This window comes from Corylus avellana, chromosome 5, assembly GCF_965113065.1.
Source record: "Corylus avellana chromosome 5, dhCorAvel1.hap1.2, whole genome shotgun sequence".
Classification (NCBI taxonomy): domain Eukaryota; kingdom Viridiplantae; phylum Streptophyta; class Magnoliopsida; order Fagales; family Betulaceae; genus Corylus; species Corylus avellana.
In genome coordinates, this window is record NC_142494.1 from 19,599,371 (window position 1) to 19,623,530 (window position 24,160).

Genomic DNA, 24,160 nt, shown 5'->3' on the forward strand with positions numbered 1-24,160 from the left:
ATGGATTGGCTTTTGAAACACTATGAAAGCATTGACTATCATTAAAAGGAATTGGTGTTTAGGCTGCCAAGCACCTATAAGTTCAAATTCGCTAGAGCGCAAGTACGATATTACAGCGGTGTCGTTTTGAATAGATGAAAACGATGCCGTTTTGATATGGCTATATTACTAAATAAATATAAATATATAATTTGTCAAAACGACGTCATTTTGATATATCAATACAACACCGTTTTGAAAAGCGATAAACACAGTAATGTCGGGTCGGTGTCGGTTGAAAATCAACACCTCAATTTGGTGTTCCGCCTAAGAGTGAAAACCATACCACCTATCGTCTATCAGCTTGGCGGTGACAGGCAACACTCGATTGGAACTCGGGTAGTAGGCGGCACTTGGTGAAGTTGAACAGTCCTACCGGCAATGCCTCAATGCTTATCTTAGTGCCCTCGCTCACAAAATCGAAAAAGAAGCTCCAATGGGTTAGTTCCCTTTACTCTTTGATTTTCCTTAATTTCTCCATTCAGTTGTTGAGGAAATGTGAGTAAACAAGACCTCATTCTCACAATGATCTTAAAAATAAAAATAATGCTAGAAATTAAATTTTTATTTCACAATGTTGATGTGGTAATACCAACAAACTTTTAGATTAGTCATTGTTTAAAAAAAAAAAAAAAAAAAAAAAAAGGAGTCCAAAAATTAGTTAAAATTGTCACATCAATAATGTAAAATAATTATGAGATAAAATGTAGTATATAATATTTTTCGTTGAATAAATATCGTTATTTTTGGCCAACGCATCAAGTCTACTGTGTGAGCTTAAACTGTGACTGTCAAAATTTAGCAAATGAGATGTCAATGCTAAATGTTACCCCATGTTCTTTCTGTGTCATTTTAAAATTATCATTAAATCAAAATTCAATAATAACTTATTACAAATCAAATAATAATTTTAAATCTTTCAACCAAAAAAAAAAAATTAAAGGCGACATCTATTTTAGAAAGGCACAAGGAAGAGATGTGTATTGCGTTACTCATTATTTACACGCGATGTAAGCCACGTATCCCATTACAACGGCCCGCCCAAGGGAAACCCATACAAAAGTAGGAGACCTTTTCGTTTGTGGGATGCGTCCGAAGTCCAGAATGAAGCGCGCGAAATCAAGAGACGCTCTCTGAATAATTTGGCTTCGCTTCCACAACCACCACCACCACCACCACCACCGTCATGGGCAAGCAAAAACAGCAAGTGATATCCCGCTTCTTTGCTTCAAAACCTAAAACCCCGCCAAACCCTTCCCCTTCTCCTCCTCCTCCTCCATCTTCAACCCCACCAACCCCTCCTCCCAAAATCTCAGCCACAGTCACTTTCTCACCCTCCAAACGCCTCCTTTCCTCCCAACTCTCCTCCCCGAATCCCAAACCCCCCAAACTCCCCAAACTCTCTCCTCACACCCACAACCCCATTCCCCCTCTCCCCAACCCCTCCCTCCACCAAAAATTCCTGCACAAACTTCTAGAACCTTCCCCAACCCCTCCAGAACCTTCCACACATAACCCAAATCCAAACCCGACCAAATACACCCCCTTAGAACAACAAGTAGTGGACCTAAAGAACAAATACCCAGATGTTCTTTTGATGGTGGAAGTTGGTTACAAATACCGCTTTTTCGGCGAAGATGCTGAAATTGCCGCCAGGGTGTTGCGGATTTATGCCCATTTGGATCACAATTTTATGACGGCCAGCGTGCCAACTTTTCGATTAAATGTCCATGTGAGGAGGCTTGTGAGTGCTGGGTATAAGGTTGGTGTGGTGAAGCAGACCGAGACCGCGGCCATTAAGGCTCACGGGGCGAATCGGTTGGGCCCGTTTTGCCGGGGTTTATCGGCATTGTACACGAAGGCGACGCTGGAGGCAGCCGAGGACGTGGGGGGAGGAGAGGACGGTTGCGGGGGAGAGAGTAATTATTTGATGTGTGTGGTGGAGAAGTGTGTCTTGGAAAAGAATATGGAGTGTGGATTGGAGAGTCAGTTTGATGTGAGAATTGGGATGGTTGCGGTGGAGATATCTACCGGGGATGTGGTTTATGCGGAGTTCAATGATAATTTTATGAGGAGTGGGCTTGAGGCTGTGGTTTTGAGCTTGTCACCGGCCGAGTTGCTTCTTGGGGAGCCTCTCTCTAGGAAAACAGAGAAGGTAACCTCGTAGTTATGATGATAAAAGTTTCTGTTATAGAAGAAATGAAACACATTTTTGCTCATGTTTGTGAAATGTACAGTGCTGGTTTTTGCTGATATTAGTTAAGGGCTTCGGTTCTCTTGTTGCATTTTCATTGCGCGTTTATATCAAATATATTTAATCTATGGATGATGTGATTTGTCATTTTTGTTACGATGCTTGTTTATCTATTGCTATATGATTTTCCTGACCTCCAAGTTGGACTTGCCTAATATTATTGGGAACTTCTGTAATTAGTCCTTACTTGGTTATGCTGGACCTGCCTCAAATGTCCGTGTGGAGCATGCCTCGCGAGAGTGCTTCAAAGATGGTGGTGCACTTGCGGAAGTGATGTCTTTATTTGAGGTCATGAGTGAAGATAGTTTAGCAGATCATCCAAAACAAAACACAGAGGTCGCAGAGCAGGGGTTGACAATTGAGGTATGGTATTATTTACACTTTTTTCTTCATGCACCAAGCTATATTGAACCATAGGGCATGCATAACGCTCTTTAACCGGCAACTGCTCCTTTAGCAGATCCTGTTTTAGTTGAATAACCTCTAGATTACTTTATCCTCATGGATTAGTTAAATTATTAGTGGTCCGTCTGCTGCAAATTTTTCGTATTGCTTCCTTCTTTATAAAAGAAAAATGTGATTATATCTTTATTTTCTGTCTTCATAACGCCATTGTTTGTATTTTTATTTGATTATGTACTTATATAACTTCTTTTTTTTTTTTTAGTTTTTTTCAGTTCTTTATCATCTGTCATCTTTTTACACCATGCTATTTTGGTTTTAAAGGGAATTATGAACATGCCAGATTTGGCCGTCCAAGCATTGGCCTTAACCATTCGTCATCTAAAACAATTTGGTTTTGAAAGAATTTTGTGCCTAGGAGGTTCATTTAGGCCCTTTTCAAGCAACACGGAGATGGCCCTCTCAGCTAATGCACTTCAACAATTGGAGGTAATTGACTATTTTTTGTCTTCTGAAAAGTTGTTTGCCTGGTGAATGTTAATAAAACTAGTATTGTGATATTCTAAACTGCCAATAGTTCTGAGCCAGCGTAAGGTCTGGCTCCTCTGCCTCTGGGCTGCCACCGTTGGACAGGATCTTTCAACAAGGTAGTAAATCATCTCAACCCCAATGGTTCATACTTCAATACATAAACCGGACCCTAAGTTAGTTGGAATCAGGCTTACTGTGACTCAGATGCTGCACTGACAGCATTGATGTTTTTATGACTTCATTGTCATCTATTGTCAATTGTTGTAGCCCACATGGTCATGGTTGAGTTGGCAGCAGCAATGCAGCGTTGTCTCTCCAGTGTAGGATAGCTTATACCTAGTTGGAGGAATAATGAACATCCTCTAGGAAAAAATTCTGAGGAATTTTGAAAGTATTCTTGAAGAATGTTATTATTATTATTTCCGAGTCTTGAAAAACTTTATTAACATGATATATGCATAATGCATTTGATATTTTCTGGAAGCTGAATAGCTTCTTTTTTTTTTTTTTTCCCCCTCACAGTAGATAACTGTGTCCCTTGTCTTTAGGTTTTGAAGAATAACAGTGATGGGTCTGAGTCTGGCTCCTTGCTGCAGTCGATGAATCATACTCTGACTATATTCGGTTCAAGGCTTCTTAGGCACTGGGTATGGGGTGGATGTGATTCTGATGTATTTTGCTTGAAATCTCGTTCTCCAGTATTTAATAGTTCGATCACATGATACAGGTAACTCACCCTTTATGTGATAGAAACATGATTTCTTCTCGCCTTGATGCTGTTTCTGAGATTGCAGAGTCGATGGGGTCTTCTAGATCTTCTCAAAATATTGGAGGGTCAGATGGGGAAGATTCTGATATAACAATTGTACAACCTGAGTTTAATTATTTGCTTTCTTCGGTTTTGACAACATTGGGAAGGTCACCTGATATTCAACGTGGAATAACAAGAATCTTCCATCGGACTGCCACCCCATCAGAGGTAATTAATGCTTATCCTTTGCTCTATCAATGAGTATTGCTTTACTTAGTATTCCTCTATAAATGTATTCTGCTGTACTTTTATCAACATATAAATAATTTATGTGTTCGTCTTTCTGGTCAATGATTCTAGTACTAATGCCTTAAAATTTATTTTCTAACCTCACCCCAACCAAAACCAATCGAAAGTTGATACTCCTATTTCTTAGTGCAAGTGCATGCATATTTGCTTCTTTGGATTGGGTTGGGCAGCTACATGCTATGCTCACCCAGTTAGTACAATCTTCAAATTTAGTGTTGAAAGATCTTGATCTTATAGTGTTTTGAATGTTGTCAGCTTCTGATCAACTTTAGAAGCATTTACTTATGTGCAGTCCTTGTAGTGATTTAGGTGGGTTCTAGTTCTCTACTGAAGGTCAAAGTTTTGCTGTTGAAAAAGATAATAAATGGATAATTAAATGAAGTAGTACTGGTGTTTTTTTTTTTTTTTTTTTGGTGATATTCTATGAGGAATGTATTCTTCATCAATTCATTCTATCAATAGTGGCTTAGAATGTTGGATTTCTGATATTGTTCAAATCGTATAACATGTCAAAGCTAGAATCAATTACTCAAGAATACAATTTTTTTCTCCCTCATCATCAAGTTCTAATTGATTGTGGAGTCAATTCTCATGCCTCCTATATAGCATGCTGATAGTTTTTGCATGATTGGATGTTACAGTTCATTGCAGTTATTCAAGCTATTTTATATGCTGGAAAACAACTTCAGCAACTTCATATTGAAGAAGAGAACAATGGGAAAAATATGAAAGCAAAGACTGTGCGCTCTGAATTGTTGAGAAAGTTGATTTTGGCTGCTTCATCATCCAGTGTAATTGGCAATGCTGCGAAACTGTTGTCTACCCTTAACAAAGCAGCAGCTGATCAAAGGGATCTACAAAATTTAATTATCATTTCTAACGGCGAATTTCCTGAGGTTTGTACTATGGACAAAGGGCTTCATCCTCTGAATTCCAATATTTTTTCTCCTCTCTCTCTCTCTTTGTGCTTTATCATACCTTCTTTAATCATGCTCCCTATGCGATCTTGACATGACTTGTTATGCATAGGTTGCTAAAGCCCGGAAAGAGCTTCAACTGGCAAAGGAGAAATTGGATTCTTTGATTGATTTGTATCGCAAGCGGCTTGGAATGCGCAAGTTGGAATTCATGAGTGTGTCTGGAATAACACATTTGATAGAGGTAGTTGAGTTGAAATTCAGCCTGGAAATTGTTTTACGTAATTAAAATTCCCAATGCATGTTATAGATATCTTTTTCTATTCGAGATGAGAAGTGCTATACTTCCCAATTTTATTTTTTATTTTTCTAAAAATTGGTTTCCAAATGATTCACCATCATATGAGATTTATTATTTTGGGAAATATGTCACCAACTCATGGGATGGTGACATATCATTTGAAAACCAACTTTTAAAGAAAACATTTATGAGGTGTATCATTTCTCATTCGAGATTCCATCTATCTTGTTACTCCAAAGTTAGTTATTTTGTACGTTGAGTGCAATTTTCTTTTTTCCTCAAATAGTGTAGAGTGTCCTTAAAGTCAGGTGTTTGAGTTGTTACATCTACTAATAGATTTTGCTAAAAGGACTAAAGGTGTTCATGTGTTCTAATGTAGCAGTTGTTTCTAGTTTTTTCCAGACTCCATTTTTTCCTGGGAGGGGGTTAGTTTCTAAAGCTCAATTTGGTTAATCTGAGGGTGTATGTTTCTGTTATTGTTCAACACAAAATTAAGTTAATGAGCTTTTTATTTTGTTTTTAGAGCTTTTTGGTTGGTGGTGGTGTTTGTGTTTTGTTTCTTTGTTTTTTCTTGTTTCCTCACCTCTTTTTGGTCGTTTGTTGAATGTCTATCTTTATTTACAATGTTTTTACATTTTTCTACCTGAAGGTTTGTTAAAGCTTTGAATTAAGTTACGCATGGTATGATGGACGCTTGTCTTTACTACAAGTATTGAACCACAGTTAGCATGTGGGATATGTTAATGCTTAAGTTTTATGAAACTGGCAATAGCTTTGTTATTTAGATAAAGAGAAATATTAGCATTCTCAAGTCCATCTCTTACCATTTTTGTCTATGTGGCACATTCACATCCACTTTCTTTTTTTCTTTTTTTTAAATAAAAATAAAAAACAAAAACAAAAGCAAAAGAACAAAGAGAATGCTGACTAGCATTTCTCTTAGATCAAACTCTAGTGACTTGAAATATTGTTACATTATTGTCCTTTTTTTTTCTCCCTTTATACATATATCGATTGGTTATTCATTGTTATTGGCCATGTTCCCTTGTCTTTATGTTTTGCAGACATGCGTGGCCTTACTTTTGATTATTTCCCTTGGAAATATAGCTTGATGATTTTAATTACATCTGCAACACTTGTTGGTATACCTAACTTAGTGTAGCTTTGCTGCAGTTGCCCTTAGATGTAAAGGTACCTTTGAATTGGGTCAAGGTAAACAGCACCAAAAAAACAATACGCTATCACCCACCTGAAGTATTGACTGCTTTAGACGAGTTATCCCTGGCAAATGAGAAGCTAACTATTGCCTGTCGTGCTGCTTGGGATAGCTTTCTAAGGGGATTCAGTAAATATTATGCCGAGTTCCAAGCTGCTGTTCAAGCATTAGCTACTTTGGATTGTCTGCACTCACTTGCCATTCTTTCTAGAAATAAGGTATACTCTTTGAAGAAATGATTACCTCCTGTCCCTAAATTATAGTCCACATATCCCTTTCAGGATGTTCCAGAAGTTTTCTCTACCATAGAAATGTTGTAAAATAAATTTTGAATTTTGCCACAATCACCCTCATCCATTTATTACAGTTAGTATGAATGGGTCAGTGGAAAAGCATTTATTTGTAGTTACCACAATTTTTGTTTTGCCATACTGAAAATCATTTAGGGACGGGGTGTGAAATCTTCCACTATATCTGTGACTTAAAACTTTATGTTATATGGTTATGTAATCCTCTAAATTAATCTGTTGCAGAACTATGTTTGCCCAGTTTTTGTCTATGAAGATGAACCTGTTCAGATATATATTTGTTCTGGTCGTCACCCGGTACGTTTGTGAAACTTATTTAGTTTTTCTACACTCAATGAGGTATCTTATTGATTAAACATTGAATCTGTTGAACTGATGTTATAGTATAAATGACAATATATTTCTCCTCAATCAAGGTATTGTAGTCTTTGAGCTACATTCTGTTATGAATGCACGAAGTAATTCAACTTGTTTGATGAGAAGCTTTCTTTATCTAATCTCAGTGCTTTGGGTATTACTGGGTGCTACAATAATGTTTTGTGTTGAATCAATTTCTCTATTTTTTTATGTGTAGATGGCATTGGGATTCCAAAATATAGATCATTATTCAGAAACATTAGATTTTATTCCTTGAGTGGTCTTATTAGTGTTCACATTCCAATTCTAGAGATTTCTTAGTAGTGGGGTTACTGCATATATAGATAAAGGGTTTATTTACATCAAAATTAAGGTTAAAGAAAATTCAATAGTTCTAGCCATGGTTCTCATTTTTCTCTGAGGGAAAGCAGCTTCTGAAGATGGGGTAGATAATGGAAACTCTTCCATACATGTTGATATGGGTCAAGCTGATGTTTTGCAAAGATATTTTGTTGGAGAAATCATTATTATTTTTTTTGTGTAAGTATTTGGAGAATATATACTTACCTCCTCAAACTAACATCTTGTTTGCAAAGACACATTTAAACTACCATTTCTGACACTTGACTCCTCCAAACTATCAATTCGTAGTAATTTGGCCCCTCTGTCAGATGTTGGCATTAAAATAGATAGAAAATGAGACATGGATGTGAAAAATTGTGACTTAGAATATCCAAAGTGCCCTAAAAATTACTTTAAAAAAGGAAGCAACCATTTTTTTTAAGAAAAAAAGGGTGGCTTGACCACCTGTAAGTTCAAAATATGAATGTGTAGGTCACGTCTGCTATTTTTCATCTATTTTAACATCAACAGCTAACTTAGGGGCCCTTTTGCAACGAAATGGTAGTTGAAGGGGCCCAAGTGTCACAAATAGTAGTGTGGTGGTGCCTTTGCAAAGAGAGTGTCAGTTTGAAGGAGGTATGTTTTTCCCTATTTTTTTAATTTATACATCAGTATTAACAAGTTCAAAATCTCTCTCTCCCCCTCTCTCTAAGCGGGGAGAGACACTATGACCTATTCTCTTTTCAGAGAAGTGGTTTCCTAGTTTCTACCTATCCTCTAGGTCACATTTTGAACTTGCCATTCTGGACCCGTGATTTGAGAAAATGGGGGTTTTGTTTTGGGATATGGCCTCCTGTTTACTGCTTATTACTTTTGACCAGGTTTTGGAAACTACATTACAAGACAATTTCGTTCCAAATGACACAAATTTGCATGCAGACGGAGAGTATTGTCAGATTGTTACTGGACCCAACATGGGTGGAAAGAGTTGCTACATTCGCCAAGTTGCTCTCATTGCTATCATGGCTCAGGTAAAATCAAGTCTCCAACTACCATGAATTGTTTATGATTTGGTTGTTAAAACTTAAAAGGGAATTGACCAACTGTCTTCACATTGAACCCTGTGCACCATTTTCAAATCAGTTACAATCCACATGGTATCTTACTTACTTTTATATAAGGCAGCATTTGTTTCAACGGTAAAACGTTTTTTGATGGAATATATATTTGACTAAAAACATTTTAGTGGAAACTACTGATTTTCTAGTATTTGGCTACCACTCTAAAAATGATCACGAAAATATTTTTTGATGTTTGTTTCGCATTGAAAATCATTAATATATTTTTATATAACCTCATATAGTTAATAATTGGGTAAATTACACTTTGCTTCCCCCTCCAAAATTACCACCCCATTTGCATTTACACCTTCAAACTAAGACTCACTGCAACTCAGACCTATAAACTACGAAATGTTTCAAATTACACTTTGTATCATGTGTGACGAGCACGTGCGCTAGAGCCATTTATGCTTCCCAAATTACCTCCATTTGGGAAGTATCAATTATGAAATTGCCATTGTGCCATATCATGAGGTGCTTCAGAACAGACTACAAAAAAAAAAAAAAAAAATCAAATCAATGGAACAATTGTGTGGCGGCCCCCTCTGTTAGTATGATGACCAAGCCACCCCTGCTATAGTAGAGGGGTAGCCATGCGGCTGCCCTACCATAATAGAGGGGGTGGTTGTGTGGTCACCCCCTACCAACAAAAGGGTGGCCACGTTACCATTATAGAGGGGGGCCCATACCAAAACCGAGGGCTTCTTCTTCTTCTTTTAACATGCTTCAACCATAGAAGGACAATTTGTACATCTCAAATCTAAAATATGCATGTGTGTCACCTAAGTCATTTTCTATCCATTTCAACCCAAACAGCTACCAGAGGAATCCTTTTGTAATGAAATGGTAGTTGGAAAGGATGAAGTGTCACAAATAGTAGTCTTGGGGTGCATATGCAATAGGGATGTTAATTCGAAGGGAGTAAGTATATTTTCCTCTTAGATCAATTTAATAACTGGATAAATTGATTTTTTTAAGGATTCAATCCAAAATTGGCCCATGTGCTTTTGATATTTATCAAATTAGTACTTAGGTTTTCAAAAGTGATAAAATTTGTCCTTGTGCTTTCTAACTATTTAAAATCACTCCTTCCTTCCACTTCTGTCATTAAGCTGTTTGCAACCTGTACCCAAAAAATCAGGTGGTCCAATCACATTACGCCGCATGTACTATCTCCACGTAAGCATTGTTAAATCATCACACATTGCCAAATCAGTGCTCCATCTTGACATCTTTACCATATTAACATGTCTCCTGAAACAAAACAAAACGAAAAAAAAGAAGGAAAGGGTGGCGGTGGGGAAAATCTCCTCCGTGGGTGGTGGTACAACAACCCACCCCTACCTTGTAGAGGTGGTCGCGGAGGTGGGAGTGGCGTTACCCACCCTTTCCTGCGTTCGGGTGGGTCGCGGGGACTCTTGCCTGCGACCCACCCCTAGCACTGGAGGACTAGAGCAACCACAAGAACAAGCGGCGCAAGATCTTCAAGTGAATCTGCATGGGCATACTCATCTTCAACTTCATCGTCCTGGTGACAGTGTTCATTGTCTAGGCCATCCTCCAACCCAACAATCCCAAGTTCAAGTTCACCACCTAGAATGCCACTGTATATGTACTTCTCTCGAAGGGGGACAAACAGGTGGAGGTGGTCACGGGGGTGGGGGGTCCCCTACGACCACCATCCAACCTGTGACCCAGTACGAAAGTGGACTGAAGGAGTGATTTCACACTGTCAAAAAGTGCAAGACCAATGTTATCACTTTTGAAAACCCAAGTACTAACTTGATAAACATCAAAAGCACATAACCAATTTTGGATTCAACACTTCTTTAGTAAAGAAACAGTAAAATTTGAAAATTTTGGGAGCTTGCTAATATATATATAAGAGGTGAAGGATTTCTAGAATTGATATCTTCTAAGAAAGAATGAGCTCTAGGGAATTTTGTATAAGAAGTGCGAGTGTTAATATGAGGCGTAAGTCATTTTATGCCCTAAATGCCTCATTTTATGCGAACTTTGAAATTCATTTTCGTTGACTTATATTTTTCATCCACACCAACTACTAAAAAATACAGGAAACATTTTTTAAAGAAGCTTTGACTTTGAAACAAATGGAGCTTAAGTGGAAACTAATAATGGCCAGTCCTTTTCTTTTCTACTTTTTATCTCCATACTTGCACTGTTGCACATTTATGTAGAGTTTTCCCGTTTGGATTTCAAGTTTCATATTATCTTTTTGATTGTTGAAGTCGTGCTGTGTGTTTTTATAATCTAATACTCTATCATTACTAAGAAGGCCTAGTATTCATCCTGGGTAAAGTGCTGTCTATTTGGATGTTTTGATATCAAGCGGAGTTCTTTTAGGTTATTTTCTTCTTTTTCTCTAGGCTTTGTTGGTTATGTTCATCTCTGTATTTATTTGCATTATTTTCTGAAATGGGATTTAGTATGAATTTTCTTCATCTAGTGTTGATTGTTGAATAATGTTTTCGTAATTTCCGAAATCTTTCTCTCATGCTTTTCTTTGACAAAATGGATCTGATTCTGATACGGTGTTTGCTTCATGGGAATTTACTCTGGCCTTCTAGGTCGGGTCCTTTGTACCTGCATCATCAGCAAAACTCCATGTGCTAGATGGTATCTACACCCGAATGGGTGCTTCTTACAGTATCCAACAAGGGAGAAGCACCTTTCTAGAAGAGTTAAGTGAGGCTTCACATATACTCCACAATTGCACAGCACGTTCGTTGGTTATCATTGATGAACTTGGGAGAGGCACAAGTACACACGACGGTGTAGCTATTGCTTATGCTACATTGCATTATCTGCTAGAGCAAAAAAGATGCATGGTCCTCTTCGTCACCCACTACCCCAAAGTTGCCGATATTAGAACTGAATTTCCAGGCTCTGTCGGGGCCTACCATGTTTCATATTTGACCTCACATAAAGAATCGGAAATAAAGGACTCAAAATCAGATCATGAAGACGTCACTTACCTATATAAGCTTGTCACTGGTGTTTGTGAGAGAAGTTTTGGGTTTAAGGTTGCGCAGCTTGCACAGGTAACTTGAGATCTCTGTCCCTTCCTCTCTCTCCTCCCACTTTTGTGTTGTGATTCAAAGTATACATTCTCCCCCTATGGTAGATTATCAAAATGGATTTCTACCGGAAAGTTGAGTAGTAAGAGCACTAGCAGCAAATGCTCTATATGTCATTCCCTTCTTTATATTTAGGAAAAATTTCAAAAAAACCACCAAAACCTACTCACATCAGATTCTCTACATTTAACCAACCCTCAAGAGTTGTTACAATGTTTCTCAATGTGTAGGGAATCAAAAGTAGTTCCCTATACATTATTTTAATATAAACATTTATTTTTCATCTCTCTACTTTCATCTTTTTGTCTTTAATTGGGGATTGTGTTGGAATTTTGTGAAAAAAAATGAGGGTAGGTAGAGAACTTGTATTTTGTAAAAAAATAATATTTTAATGGTATAGGGAAAGGTAAGGGAAGTTATTGTAAAATATATTTTTATAGAGAAGCAAAAAGTAATTTTGTGCTCTAAACTTAAGAAAAATCAAAGGGAAGCTGCTGCTAGTGCTCTAATACGGTGTTTACATGATGAGGGTGAGCCTATTTTGCAATTGCTTTGACGTTTCAGATAATTCTCACTTAAGCTTCTCATTTGTTATATAATTGGCTCTTGTTTAAGTTAAGTGGTCACTCTATGTTTTACAGCTACCTCCAACGTGTATTAGTCGAGCCACTTCCATGGCTTCCAGGTTGGAAGCCTTGGTAACATGCAGGGCAGGAAGGAGATCGGGGGAAAAACGGTTGCTAGGGGAAATGCTGACCGATTATGAACAGAAAACCAAAGAGAACATTTTGGGAATTCCTGAGTGCTTCCGTCCAGGAGGGACTGGAGAATTAGAAGATATAAGTATTGCTTACAAGGAATTCTTTTTGAACTTGGAAGCTGCAATATCTGATGATGCAGGATGCTTCCAGCTTTTAAATGCGAGGAGCATTGCAAAGGAATTAACAAGAAGGTTAAGATGAAATTGGTTAGTTTTGTTTTCCTCTCCTCTTTCTTGAATTCTTTCTTCAAAGTAACATTTCTGAATAAGAATTTATGATATTTTCGTAGTCTTGGTGGTGTGTTGTTGCACAGTCAATTTTCCTGCCCGGGTAGTGGGCCATTGTAGTTTCTATCACATTGCATTATGGAGTTGTGATATACCTGTTGAATTTTGTGTGCTTTTTTTAATCATTATTTTCAGATAAAAGGCCATTCCTGAAAGTGAGTGGCATGCATACATACTATGGCGAGGAGAGCAACAGTAAAGCAATCGTGGCAGATTTCAAAATGAGGATTTCTTCTGTTTTGTAGATAACATTTTTGTGTAAATTTTTATTTTTATTTTTATTTTCAGCACATTTCCGTTGCCTCTCTCTCTCTCTCTCTCTCTCTCAGTTAAATGTAATCTCATTTTTATTTTATCTGCGTAAATTACCATATGTTGTAATTAACACAAGATAGATTCTCCTATGCAGTCTCAAAATGGGGAATTTCTTCTGTATTGTAGATAACATTTTCATGTTTTTTTTATTATTATTACTAGCACATCATAGCGCGGGATTCTTCATTATAACTTAATTTCAAAACTTAAACACATTTCATCTTACTTTTCATTATAAGTTAAAATAGGTGTGTGAAAATACATACTAAAGGTTATATATCATAAATTACTAAACATAGGTATTTTTTTTTTTTTTTGGAAATGTACCGAACATCTACTTAATGAAAAGTATAAAAGAAAAAAAAATAGTAAGGACACTTGAATTCTAATGATCAAAATATTAATAGAAAATTAGTAGGAAATTCTGATATTGTTGATTTGGTACTTATTATATTGTAATACAAATAAAACTCATAAAGTTCTAATAATTTCAGAAAAAATACAGGGTAAAATAAACAAAATCTTTTTTCTTCTTTTTAATACAAAATAAAACACACATTTCACTCAATATTTAATGCAATCAAATAAATTTCTTTCAGCACTTCCAAAAAAATGCTAGAAAATTCGAGTAAATCACGGAACGAAAAAAATAAAAATAAAAATTCAAATGAATTAAAACATAAAATCTTATTGGTGTGATACCTATTATATTTCAATACAATGAAACTTTCTAGAGAAACAAACATAAAAATAATTTATTTACAGTTGTGAAAAATTTATACATAGATACACAAAAATAAATCCATAAATGATATGATAAGCGTTCTACAAAAATGTAGAAGAAACATTTTGGAAGGAAAATTCTTCTTGGTTACTTCTACAAAAATGAAGAAGAAGTATCTATGTATACATAGATATCCTAGCATATAGCTCGAGCTATGCATAGGGTTCTTTATTATATTTGATTTTAAAACTTAAACGCATCTTCATTTTTTTTTATTTTTTTTTATTAATTACAAGCTAAAATAGTCATGTTAAAAAATCAATCATCACTCTTTCAATAAAAAGACATGCTAAAGGTTATATTTAAATACAAATAAAATTCACATAATTCTAAACATTTGAGAAAAAAAAAATTATGAATACAAAATAAAACAAAATCTTTCAATCAAGATTTAATGCAATCAAATAAATCATCTATCTTATTTCAATACAAATAAAACCTATATAATTCCGAATATTAAAAAAAATAAGCAAAATAATATTGGGTTCATGCCACATGTCACAATATTAAGGCACTTATGAGGGTGATTCGACTTTTATATATATATATATGATTATTCAGTACATATCTCTCCCTCTCTTAAAAAAATGTAATCTCATTTTTCTCCATTCTTACTCTGCGAACTTGGGCATCTTCTGTAGAGTTTCATGTTGGGAGTGAAAAAGTGGTAGCATATTCAAATCAATTCATGCTATATAGCCTCAAACTGCATGAGACGAATCCATGCTCTGGCTTGCTCCTCACTGGATTTCACAGGTCTCGGCACTAAATATCTCCAAGAGGCCAAGTTATTTCTAAAGATTGAAATTGCAGCTAAATATCGCTGCTTTAAGTTCATCACAAACTGAATTTTTTGTTGAATAAATTTATTTTTCACACTTGTTTTATTACACCCACTTCACAATTCACATTGGCTGAAATCAATTAACAAAAAAATAAAAACAATTTTCTACTTTCATTCAGCTCATGCCACATCAACAGTATGAAGTGAGTGTTAGTATATGATCAAATGGGTGTGAAATGTTAAAAATGCAGCATTACTCTTATCTCAGAAGTAAATAAATACATAAAATACAGTCTCTGTACTTGGGCCCTCGCCACAAACAAAATCAGAAACTACTAGGAATGTCAAAACCTAGGAAACTAATATATGAGAGAGAATGAATTTCAACTACATTGTAGCCATATATAGTAACTTATCTAGTATCCTTGCACTACATCTAAATATGATTTTGATACACTACAGTATCTCTACTACCAAAGAGGAAACTAAAGAGATACATGACACAAAAGCAGTGTCATTGAGGGGAATTTCAAACTAAGACTACACTAGATTTCTTCCTTTCTACAGAATTTGACCTTCATGGATGTTCAGGGGATATCATCCCTAATGCTGTCTAAGAAAAACCTCAATTCTCTTGCCTTCTTCTCATGTTCAGGCGACACATCAGTCTCTGACTCACTCAAATCAATCACTTCAATATCTTGACAATTTGATTGTGGAAATTTGGGAACAGTATGGTTTTGTCTTGGTGGGGGAGGACTTAAGAGGTCAATGACCTCACTTTTACCAACTTCATAGCAAGACAAATCATTGCAGTTAGCACTGCTCTTTGGATCAAACAACGTATCTTGGTTTGTTGGATAAACTTCTGTTGCAGCAGTACAGTTTCCTGATATCAACATAGAAGAAAAGGAGGGATCATGAATAGAACTGCTTCCCAATTCAATGTCAAGTAATAGTCTTTGGAGTTTTAGATCAATTTCAGCCACAGAAGATCCCTTTTCTGATTTCTTTCGCCTTGCTTTTCGGTGATTTTGTTTCTTCTCTTCAGCTTTTTTCTCCTCAAATTCCACAATCTTCTCAGGACAGGCACTTGAGACAAATAAAAGGAAACAAGATAACAACTTTCGCAGTGTTAGAAGATGTTAGGCTGTCAAATAGGAGATAGTATTATTTGCTTATCAAGAATATCCCTAAAAAAATTTCTGGTAAATGGTTGTAGACTTTTTGCTTCTTTGATTCAATAAGTAGAACTAGATACCCCCTTGCACCAAGACAATGTCAAAAAAACATGTAAACAGCATTAACCTTTTGCTAGAAGTTGACTACATAATGATACTATGAATTAATAACGGTTATCTTGATGTGCTCCCTCAATGCATGCTCATTGAGAAGATTTGTTATTTTTGAAACATTCTTTTTTCTACTTATATATTTGGCAAAACTCCAAGATAAAAAAAAAAAAATTAGGGAAAAGGAAAACATATTTTCTTGGTTCTCGAAAAACCTAAGTTTCCATTAGAAAGCATCTCACACTTCCAAGTTGCATTCTCAAACAAAAAAGAGCTTTCAATGCTTGCAACCCAGCACCCCTCTGATTAGATGCAGCACCATCCAACAAGAATTAAGTCACAGCATTATAATGAAACTCAATACCTCTCTACGAGATCTGCTGGTACTATGGAGGTTTCAATTCCATCTAAATCCTCCCATGAGACCTCATAACAATCCCTTCCCAGAACCCTTCGGTGCTTGATAATTCCACATAAAGGGCATTTTACTGGTATCTGCAATTAGGAAATATTGCAAGTAATATGAAAGGGGAATGGTAAACCAAATACACCTCAAAATAGTTAAGGATAGAAAACTACAAATAGCATATTCACTCATACTCCATCAACTATGTTTTAAACAAGAAAGGGCAATTTTGTACATCTTATGGACAAATTCATTGCACTGTATAATAAAAATTTTTAAATCAGAACTTATTTTCAACTGTAACTAAAATAAACGTAATCCATAATTGCTTCTTCTCATGATGAAATGAAAAGAGCTAGTGGCTCCAATTTTGATAATTGTCCGAGCAAAAGGATAGAAAATGCTTTCAAGATAATGCAAATCACAATGACTTTTTCAATCTTTATGAGATCCCAAACATGCCATTGTTAAAGTATTCCAGGGTAGGACTAATAGTACAACCTTGTAAGTTTCAAGAACATGAGTGACCAAACAGAACCCTCTCATATCGTAAATTTGTCTTGAATAATGCACTAAGAATAAAGAAACAGGAAGAACTAGTGACAGAAAGAACAGTAGTACCTCATGTAGTGGAAGCTTCAGTCCTAGATCTGATGAAGTGGAACGCAAATTACAAAATCGCCGTAGATCTCTTTCAGCAATCTTTGGAAGGATATACTCGTCTGAGCCATGAATCATGAATAAGCTAACAAAATACCAACAAGAAGCCCCAAAAAAAAAAAAAGGAGAAAAGGAAAGAAGATTGAAAAGACTATTTTGTGACTTAGAAACTAGGAAATGTTACAGATAACATATTTTATGATTACTCTGTAACCTCACAAAGTCCAATACGATTTTGGACAAAGATATGAGAATTGTGTCATGTAGAGGACACAGCATGTCCAACACACTAACACAGCAACTCCAAAACATCAAGAAATATTGACAGAACTATATGTTTGTCTTTATGAAGTTATACTTTTTTACATTTCTTGACCTATGTATAGGTCAGTGTTTTAGTTTTCTTGTGGAGACCATACTTGGGACATTACCTATGTCAGCTTCTACTTTAAAAGATGAAGAACAAATACCATAGAGATAAAATAGTACAAATAACCAAACTTTTGAAGCCATAGAAAAAACCCAATGATCCATACCTCATGTTTATCATTTATAGAGATTTGGAATTTTGAGGTCTAAACTCCCCCCCCCCCCCCCCCCCCTTTCAAAGTTTTTTAAGTATTAATAATTTTATAAAAAGAAGTACAGGTGGTGTACACTGTTTTTGTTTTTAGGAAACTACAGCAGGGAGATACAAATTTGTGTTCTCCCATGTGTACATTTAAATACCCACTTTCTGAAGAAAAATCTAATTTGACCCCAAACCTATTTGTGCTGCATGCTCTATTCACGCTGTTCCCAAACCATATCCTGTTGAGTCCTGTCTAATACATATCCCATTTACCCATATCATACATGTATTACACGAGAACAGCAGGTATTTTGAACTCTGTGCTTCCTGGCTATGTATTTAGTTTCTTCACAGAAAAATGTGTAACACCCATAAGATTCTGCACATATCCTGGGTAACCAAAGGTGCAATCTTTCATAACTCCACAAACAAGTGTTCCGCACAGGTGGACACAGGTTCATGCTCTTGAAATGTTCAGCATGACAATTCCCAAATATAAATGTCCTACAACTATAGCATATTTTCTTAATCCATTGAGATTTAGTTTCCAGAATTTCAAGACTTGCACAACTTTAAGCCACTGAAGTAATTTGCAAAACATTGGCCATTGGAAAAATCCAGTGTTCTGACTTCGCTTGAGAAACTTGTTTTGGTATACTAGGACAGTAGCCAAAAACCTTGACTCGCATTTAGCCACTACAAACTCCAACTATTTAAGACAATCAAAATCTACACAATGCTTGGGTAAGTTCTTACATTTGATGTATGTGTGCAAGAGCATATAAGGCATGAATATATAAGTGAGGGAACAAATGAAGAACCTGTTTTCTCTGGAGGCCACCCAAAGAACTGAGCACATATCTGCTGAAGTTTGGCACGTTGAAAAGGATATTGAGCAAAAGCCCTACAAAGGTGAAGCAAAATGCAACTTCACTCCCTGGCTTTCACATTATAATAACCAGTCTAATTCCAGTTCTTGATGGACTAAGAACAATAAAATCAACAACTTAGCCAGCCGATTGTTAGCTGACAGCTTGAGTTTCACTGCTTTTGGTGCACCCTATTGACCTGTTCACAGGTTCAGATTGATGTATATGCCGTGGCACAAGAAATTGAGATATCTAGTGCTACAAGACTCCAGCACAATTACATGGTGATTCTCTTTCAAGTATCAGGTGCAGGTGCTTATGTAGCATTTTGTATGGGCTAGTGGCCAAGCCTGGAGTAGCCAATGAGCTTTAGCTCAAATAGTACTTCCTTCCTTGGTAGCAAGTTGGAAGGTAAGGTCCTAGGTTCAAGTCCCACCCCGTGTAAATTACCAATCAAAAAAAACAAAAAAAAGTGGTGGCCAAGCCTGTAGTAGGATTTCATAGATAATAATTTGAAGGAGCATTCATGTCTCTTTGTATATGTCTTCTAATAATTATTCTGTTAAAAAGGCATTAATTATAATACCCACCAGTGATTATGTAATTAAGTCCTTTTTCTCTCCTTGCGGCATTTTAATTTGTCTTATTAAGTACTTAGCCAAGGGGAAAAAATTGTCTTATTGAGCAGAAAATTCTAGAAATACCAATATACTCTTAAATAATCATATTAAAGATCAAACAGCGTAGCACTGATGTACACGTTACTGCTTCACTGCATTAATTTGTTATTATCATTAAAAGATTTGCCCAGGGCCAAATACTCAACTGTCATAATCAAATTTCCAATTCAAAATGCCATCATAAACTTTTAACAGCACTTAAAAAATCAGCCACAAAGGATACAGAATATTGGATTTGTAAACTAATATCGTGAACTCAAATAAAGTTGCATATTAGTCTCAATTACAGTCGTAAATGCATTCCTATTTCATGGTGAATAGTTAGCATTCAAAACTGCAACGCTCGGCCCACTGGAGTAATATCACATCATATGTGCTATCATCAGAAAACGAAAGAAAAACTTTGTATTCAAACTAAATGGTTGAATGTCAAAATAACTATAACTCATATGCTACAAATCAATTGTAAAACCAAGTAACTAAAAACTAAAATTATAATTAATTTATCGGATATTAACAGCTGTAAAGATGTTGCTTTTGATAATTTTCTAGACATGGGAATCCAAGATGTATCTTGATGAAAGGATTAATTAGATAAACTTCTTATAGAGAATGCAGGCTCTCTGACTCCATTATAATTTTGGAAATAATGATATCTATTAGTTAAAAGAAAGGACAGAAAGACCGTTGTAGCGCTAACTGTCTGCAATCATGCAAGGGACCAAAAACAAAACCTTATTAATATAGTACATTGCTAAACATTCTCACATATGCAGCAACTAGCATCTGTACATACAACGAAACTGATGTTTACCTATGCACAGTATCAGAATCTACCGAGTGACACTTGGGCTTCAAATAAGCATTGATAACTTGCAAGAACTGATCATCCCTTTGTGAATCATGCTCACTCCCTACACAACCATAAAAAATTCAATGGTAACAGCTATGTAAACTCTTTCATTTTGTCAAACCAAATACTTGGAACTGACGATCAACATATACGCATGGCTAGCTAGTTTACACACATACTCAACTAGGCGTGTATTGGATGGATCTATGTATTGTATCTATATAACTGGGAGATAAAACAAGCCCCCCTACTTGGAATGACAAATCCAATAAATGCGTGAGAAACATGTTCACCTCCGCATCAATATAACCAACATATCCTCATCAACAACAAAATATATGGAAATATATTATTTCCAATATGATTTGAAACTGCTCAAAATGTTAGAAAACCTGTGTCCTATCCATTAGACAATAGGCATTTTTTCGCAGGTTTAATTTTCACATTTCTTGTTAAAAAATATTAATAAGTGAGAATTCCAAGAATCACATGTTGAATTCAATAATGCATTGTATTATTACACTAAACTAGATTACTTAAATTAATATTAATAGATAAATTCTCCCCTTCTCGATTTCAAAAAGTGAAGGGAGTCTGACTTAAGGTTTCCAAGCCAAGCATGAAGAACCCAGACCTAACTGGTTTCCTCAAAATGTGCTTAAACACAGCAGTTGATTTGACATCCACATTTAAAGCACTAGTTGAGTGTGGACCATGAGAGTAAACTCGAAATTCTAGATCACCTAAAAATAACAAGGGTCAAAGTAGACCAATGAGAATATGCTATACATACACACACATAATGTAATCATCTATCATGTCAAAATATATCTACTAAAGCATTTAATAGAGGAACAGCCAAAATCATCTTAAAGACAGCGGAACAGCATCTAGGTAAAGCACTAATTGAGTGCAGGCCACAAGAGCGGTATCAAATCAAGGGAAACTCTGAATTCTAAATGACCTCAAAATAACAAGGGTCAAGGTCGACCAATCAGACAAGGGTATATATACACACACAATGCAATTGTTTATTGTGTCAGAATATATACTAAAGCATTTAATAAAATATCTATCAAATTCATCTCATAAACCACCTTTTAATATAATTTATCTCAAAGCTCAAAGAGCATTATCCTATATTTCAATCTACTTAATCACAATTGTAAATTTAACTTAAGTGCAACTATGAACGCATGAAGTCTTCATTTTGGAGACTGACAAAAGTCTCCTAAAGCAGGATAATAGAACCAAAAGCAGGCCAGTTACATGAACTGATAGGTTTCTAAGATTCACCATTAATATTGATCTCTTGATCCAGTGAGTTCTCCTTGTTATTGCACTTGGAAACAGGCCCCTGTTTCTTTGAACCTCTTTTCTTCTTTACAAAGGACAGTCCTTCAGATGCAACTTTTTGAAGGACAACATTATCTCCAACGGATTTAACAATCTGACAAGCCGACTCCTAAAGAGAGAAAATTTAGTATTACAGCATAAGCTTCCATTTACCATTCTAAATGCAATCTGACAAGTGCATAAAGAAGAATGTAGTCTACCAAATAGAAGGAACAAGTTTAGAACTTACAGGACCCAAACCATAAACTCCTTGGGAGTAGTCACCGCCAAGAAGTAGGGCGAGGGTAATCTGAAGATAACAATTCACTGAGTCACCAAGCTTGTTAATAGAGAAGGAAGTCCAATCCCATTTGAACATGTACAATCCTAAATAAATCTTTTCATAAATGCCATTTCTTGTGGAGAGAATGAAGTAGCTTATGACTAATGTATGTGAACAATTCCATATGAATACCTTCTTGAAGAACAACTCCAAAAAGAGAAAATAAAATCTTGTTATGTATAGGAGCTAAATGAGATATTCCTGCCATATCTTAAAGCCAAGCACAACTGCTTTTACAGCTTAAATGCCAACCTCAGGCCTTCTCTTGAAGTTGCCCATCATGATGGCGTCAATTGAAAAATAAACTTTGAAGATACCACTATGCATCATGATCACTCCTCACTCAATTGCATACCAAAAGAATTATCAAATCAACCAGAAAGAAAAGGCTTCATTATTACATTTACATTTACAAGGCAGCTAGAAATTACCAATGAGTTCCTTCCAAATCCAAGCTGTCCCTCAATGTCTGCCATTTCATAGCAAACAACATGACCGCCATCTCCTAATTTATTAGAAAAATGGATGCCTAAATCCTAATTAGTAAACAGCAAATAATTCAATCTAAGGAAAGTCAAGAGACAAGCAAATGAGCATCTACTAACCAAGGCAGATATCTCTATACACCGTCCTTGCACCAAATAGGAAGACATCTGAATCTGAAGTGAAACATCCATCCTAATAGTCATTATAGAAATGTTAATTTCAATTAGAAATGATGATAAAAATGTAGATAACATGATGGTGCACATTATGAATCTTCAGTGGACATCAGATACTCCTATATAACTAATAGTAAAAAAATTCTACTCACACATAACAATTCTGAGTTTAACAATGCACATTGTGCTTCCGCCTCCTCAATCCTGAATTTAGATCAACACAAAAAATATATAGAGTTAGTCCAAATCTTTTTGTTTCCAGAAGAAGATAAAAGGGGCAAAAGTACCTAAAATGTATGACAATTTAGTGTAACAGTAAATATTACCCATCTAAGCAAGGGATACCAAGTGCCGTGGCCAAAACTTTTGCCTCTTTTATCATGAATGAAAACTCAGATCCCATATTTCTTCGTAGTGAGGTCACCTTCTGCAAGTTTTTTTCATCTCGAGTAACCTGCCTTCATAAACTAAAAGAAGTTAGTATGAAGAATTAAAAAAACAAAACAAAACAAAACAAAAAACAAAAAAAAATATATTGTAAAGAAGGTATACAACAGGGTCTATTGCATACAAGGATTATCACCTCATTTCCTGAATTTAAGCGGCGCCTATAAGTTGGTAACTTAATAGCAGGAATTGATCCATCTACAGACAGCAAAGATTACTTAAATTTCAAAAATGTGATCAAATGCTCTGGAAAGCAAAGACATCTTAACTAAATACACTCTTTTTCATTTACTTAGGCAACCAAAAATTGATATATAACCATAAAGGAGCTGAAGCCCATGTACATGGTATAAGTAGAATGCCTCACTTCAGAAGAGGAAAAAAAAGTACCGAGACATAGACAAATTATTCTTAAAAATCAAGCCCATTAGTAATTCTTTTACACGAACCAAACACAGTCTTCACAAGAATGAAAATATCAAACATTTAAAACATAATTGAAGAGAACCCCGAAAAAAAAAAGGGTGGGCACATAAGTACCTGTAACGAAAATTAGGCTGCAATTTAGAGCGATGAGAGCTCTGAGGCGGTGAAAGAGACCTCTGAGATAATTCTTCTCATTCATACAGGAGTGTGATTTGTTTACTTTTTGAAGTTGAACCATCCAGCAGGAGAGATCTATGCACAACTTCTTGTTCCTAAACCCCAAATTCAAAAGCAAATTTATATAACCCATTAAAAAAAAAATGGAAAATGGATACGAAAATAACAATAGTCCATCCGATTGCCAAGAAAGTAAGGGAAAAAAGAGTGGGAACTTACTGGAGATGGTGGAGTGGAAGAGTTTTCTTGCATGATTCTAGGATATCCCACAAGTTCTTCACACCCATGTCGATGTCACTGTGCGTTTGTGAGAGAGAGAGAGAGAGAGAGGGAATTTCTAGAAGGTTGAATTTTTTCAAAAACTCGAATTTTATCCGTTAATGGCCACATGAGAGAATGATTCGAGCGGACTTGGGCCTTCTTGCCGGCGACTGAATTGAGAAATCAGTTCTATTGGGCTACCTTAAACCAGCCCATTCCCAGAGCCACAGGGGTCGCTTGGTACACTTTTTATGGTAACTTTTTGCTTTTTTGCAAAAAAAATAAAAAATATTATAAAAAC

The 24,160-nt window shown here is 35.8% G+C and overlaps 2 protein-coding genes across 4 annotated transcripts; one reads left to right on the top strand and one right to left on the bottom strand.

Moving 5' to 3' along the window:
* The first annotated feature begins 1,142 nt into the window (after nt 1-1,142).
* Nucleotides 1,143-13,441, top strand: MSH3 (homolog of DNA mismatch repair protein MSH3). The gene is made up of 13 exons (XM_059594961.2): nt 1,143-2,194; nt 2,474-2,656; nt 3,020-3,184; nt 3,775-3,873; nt 3,954-4,205; nt 4,928-5,182; nt 5,316-5,447; nt 6,678-6,938; nt 7,254-7,325; nt 8,609-8,758; nt 11,437-11,910; nt 12,588-12,913; nt 13,130-13,441. The coding sequence occupies exons 1-12, from the start codon at nt 1,226-1,228 to the stop codon at nt 12,906-12,908; spliced, it is 3,333 nt and encodes a 1,110-aa protein (XP_059450944.2). The 5' UTR covers nt 1,143-1,225; the 3' UTR covers nt 12,909-12,913; nt 13,130-13,441.
* Nucleotides 13,442-15,023: 1,582 nt separating this feature from the next.
* LOC132182273 (single-stranded DNA endonuclease family protein) lies at nt 15,024-23,940 on the bottom strand. 3 transcript variants are annotated; one of them, XM_059595462.2, is made up of 14 exons: nt 23,818-23,940; nt 23,536-23,693; nt 23,132-23,193; nt 22,875-23,002; nt 22,701-22,752; nt 22,492-22,564; nt 22,318-22,391; nt 21,794-21,853; nt 21,505-21,673; nt 20,170-20,269; nt 18,628-18,710; nt 17,197-17,297; nt 16,534-16,664; nt 15,024-15,969 (listed from the first exon to the last, which is right to left on the bottom strand). In XM_059595462.2, the coding sequence occupies exons 1-14, from the start codon at nt 23,883-23,885 to the stop codon at nt 15,465-15,467; spliced, it is 1,764 nt and encodes a 587-aa protein (XP_059451445.1). In that variant the 5' UTR covers nt 23,886-23,940; the 3' UTR covers nt 15,024-15,464. The 3 variants fall into 3 exon arrangements, with proteins under 3 accessions (XP_059451445.1, XP_059451444.1, XP_059451446.1); XM_059595461.2 differs by having other exon boundaries at nt 22,318-22,415; XM_059595463.2 differs by lacking the exon at nt 23,818-23,940 and having other exon boundaries at nt 22,318-22,415; nt 22,875-23,006; nt 23,536-23,563.
* Nucleotides 23,941-24,160: the final 220 nt, after the last annotated feature.

What these genes read in the sequence shown, in the direction of transcription:
- MSH3 (XM_059594961.2), top strand. Translation starts at nt 1,226, where the DNA reads ATGGGCAAGCAAAAACAGCAAGTGATATCCCGCTTCTTTGCTTCAAAA. An exon ending in TTTGTTCTGGTCGTCACCCG is followed by an intron (nt 7,326 to 8,608) that starts GTACGTTTGTGA and finishes ACTTTTGACCAG; the next exon opens with GTTTTGGAAACTACATTACA. An exon ending in AGGTTGCGCAGCTTGCACAG is followed by an intron (nt 11,911 to 12,587) that starts GTAACTTGAGAT and finishes TATGTTTTACAG; the next exon opens with CTACCTCCAACGTGTATTAG.
- LOC132182273 (XM_059595461.2), bottom strand. Translation starts at nt 23,885, where the DNA reads ATGGGTGTGAAGAACTTGTGGGATATCCTAGAATCATGCAAGAAAACT. An exon ending in CTTCCACTCCACCATCTCCA is followed by an intron (nt 23,694 to 23,817) that starts GTAAGTTCCCAC and finishes TTTGGGGTTTAG; the next exon opens with GAACAAGAAGTTGTGCATAG. An exon ending in GTATAGAGATATCTGCCTTG is followed by an intron (nt 22,416 to 22,491) that starts GTTAGTAGATGC and finishes ATTAGGATTTAG; the next exon opens with GCATCCATTTTTCTAATAAA.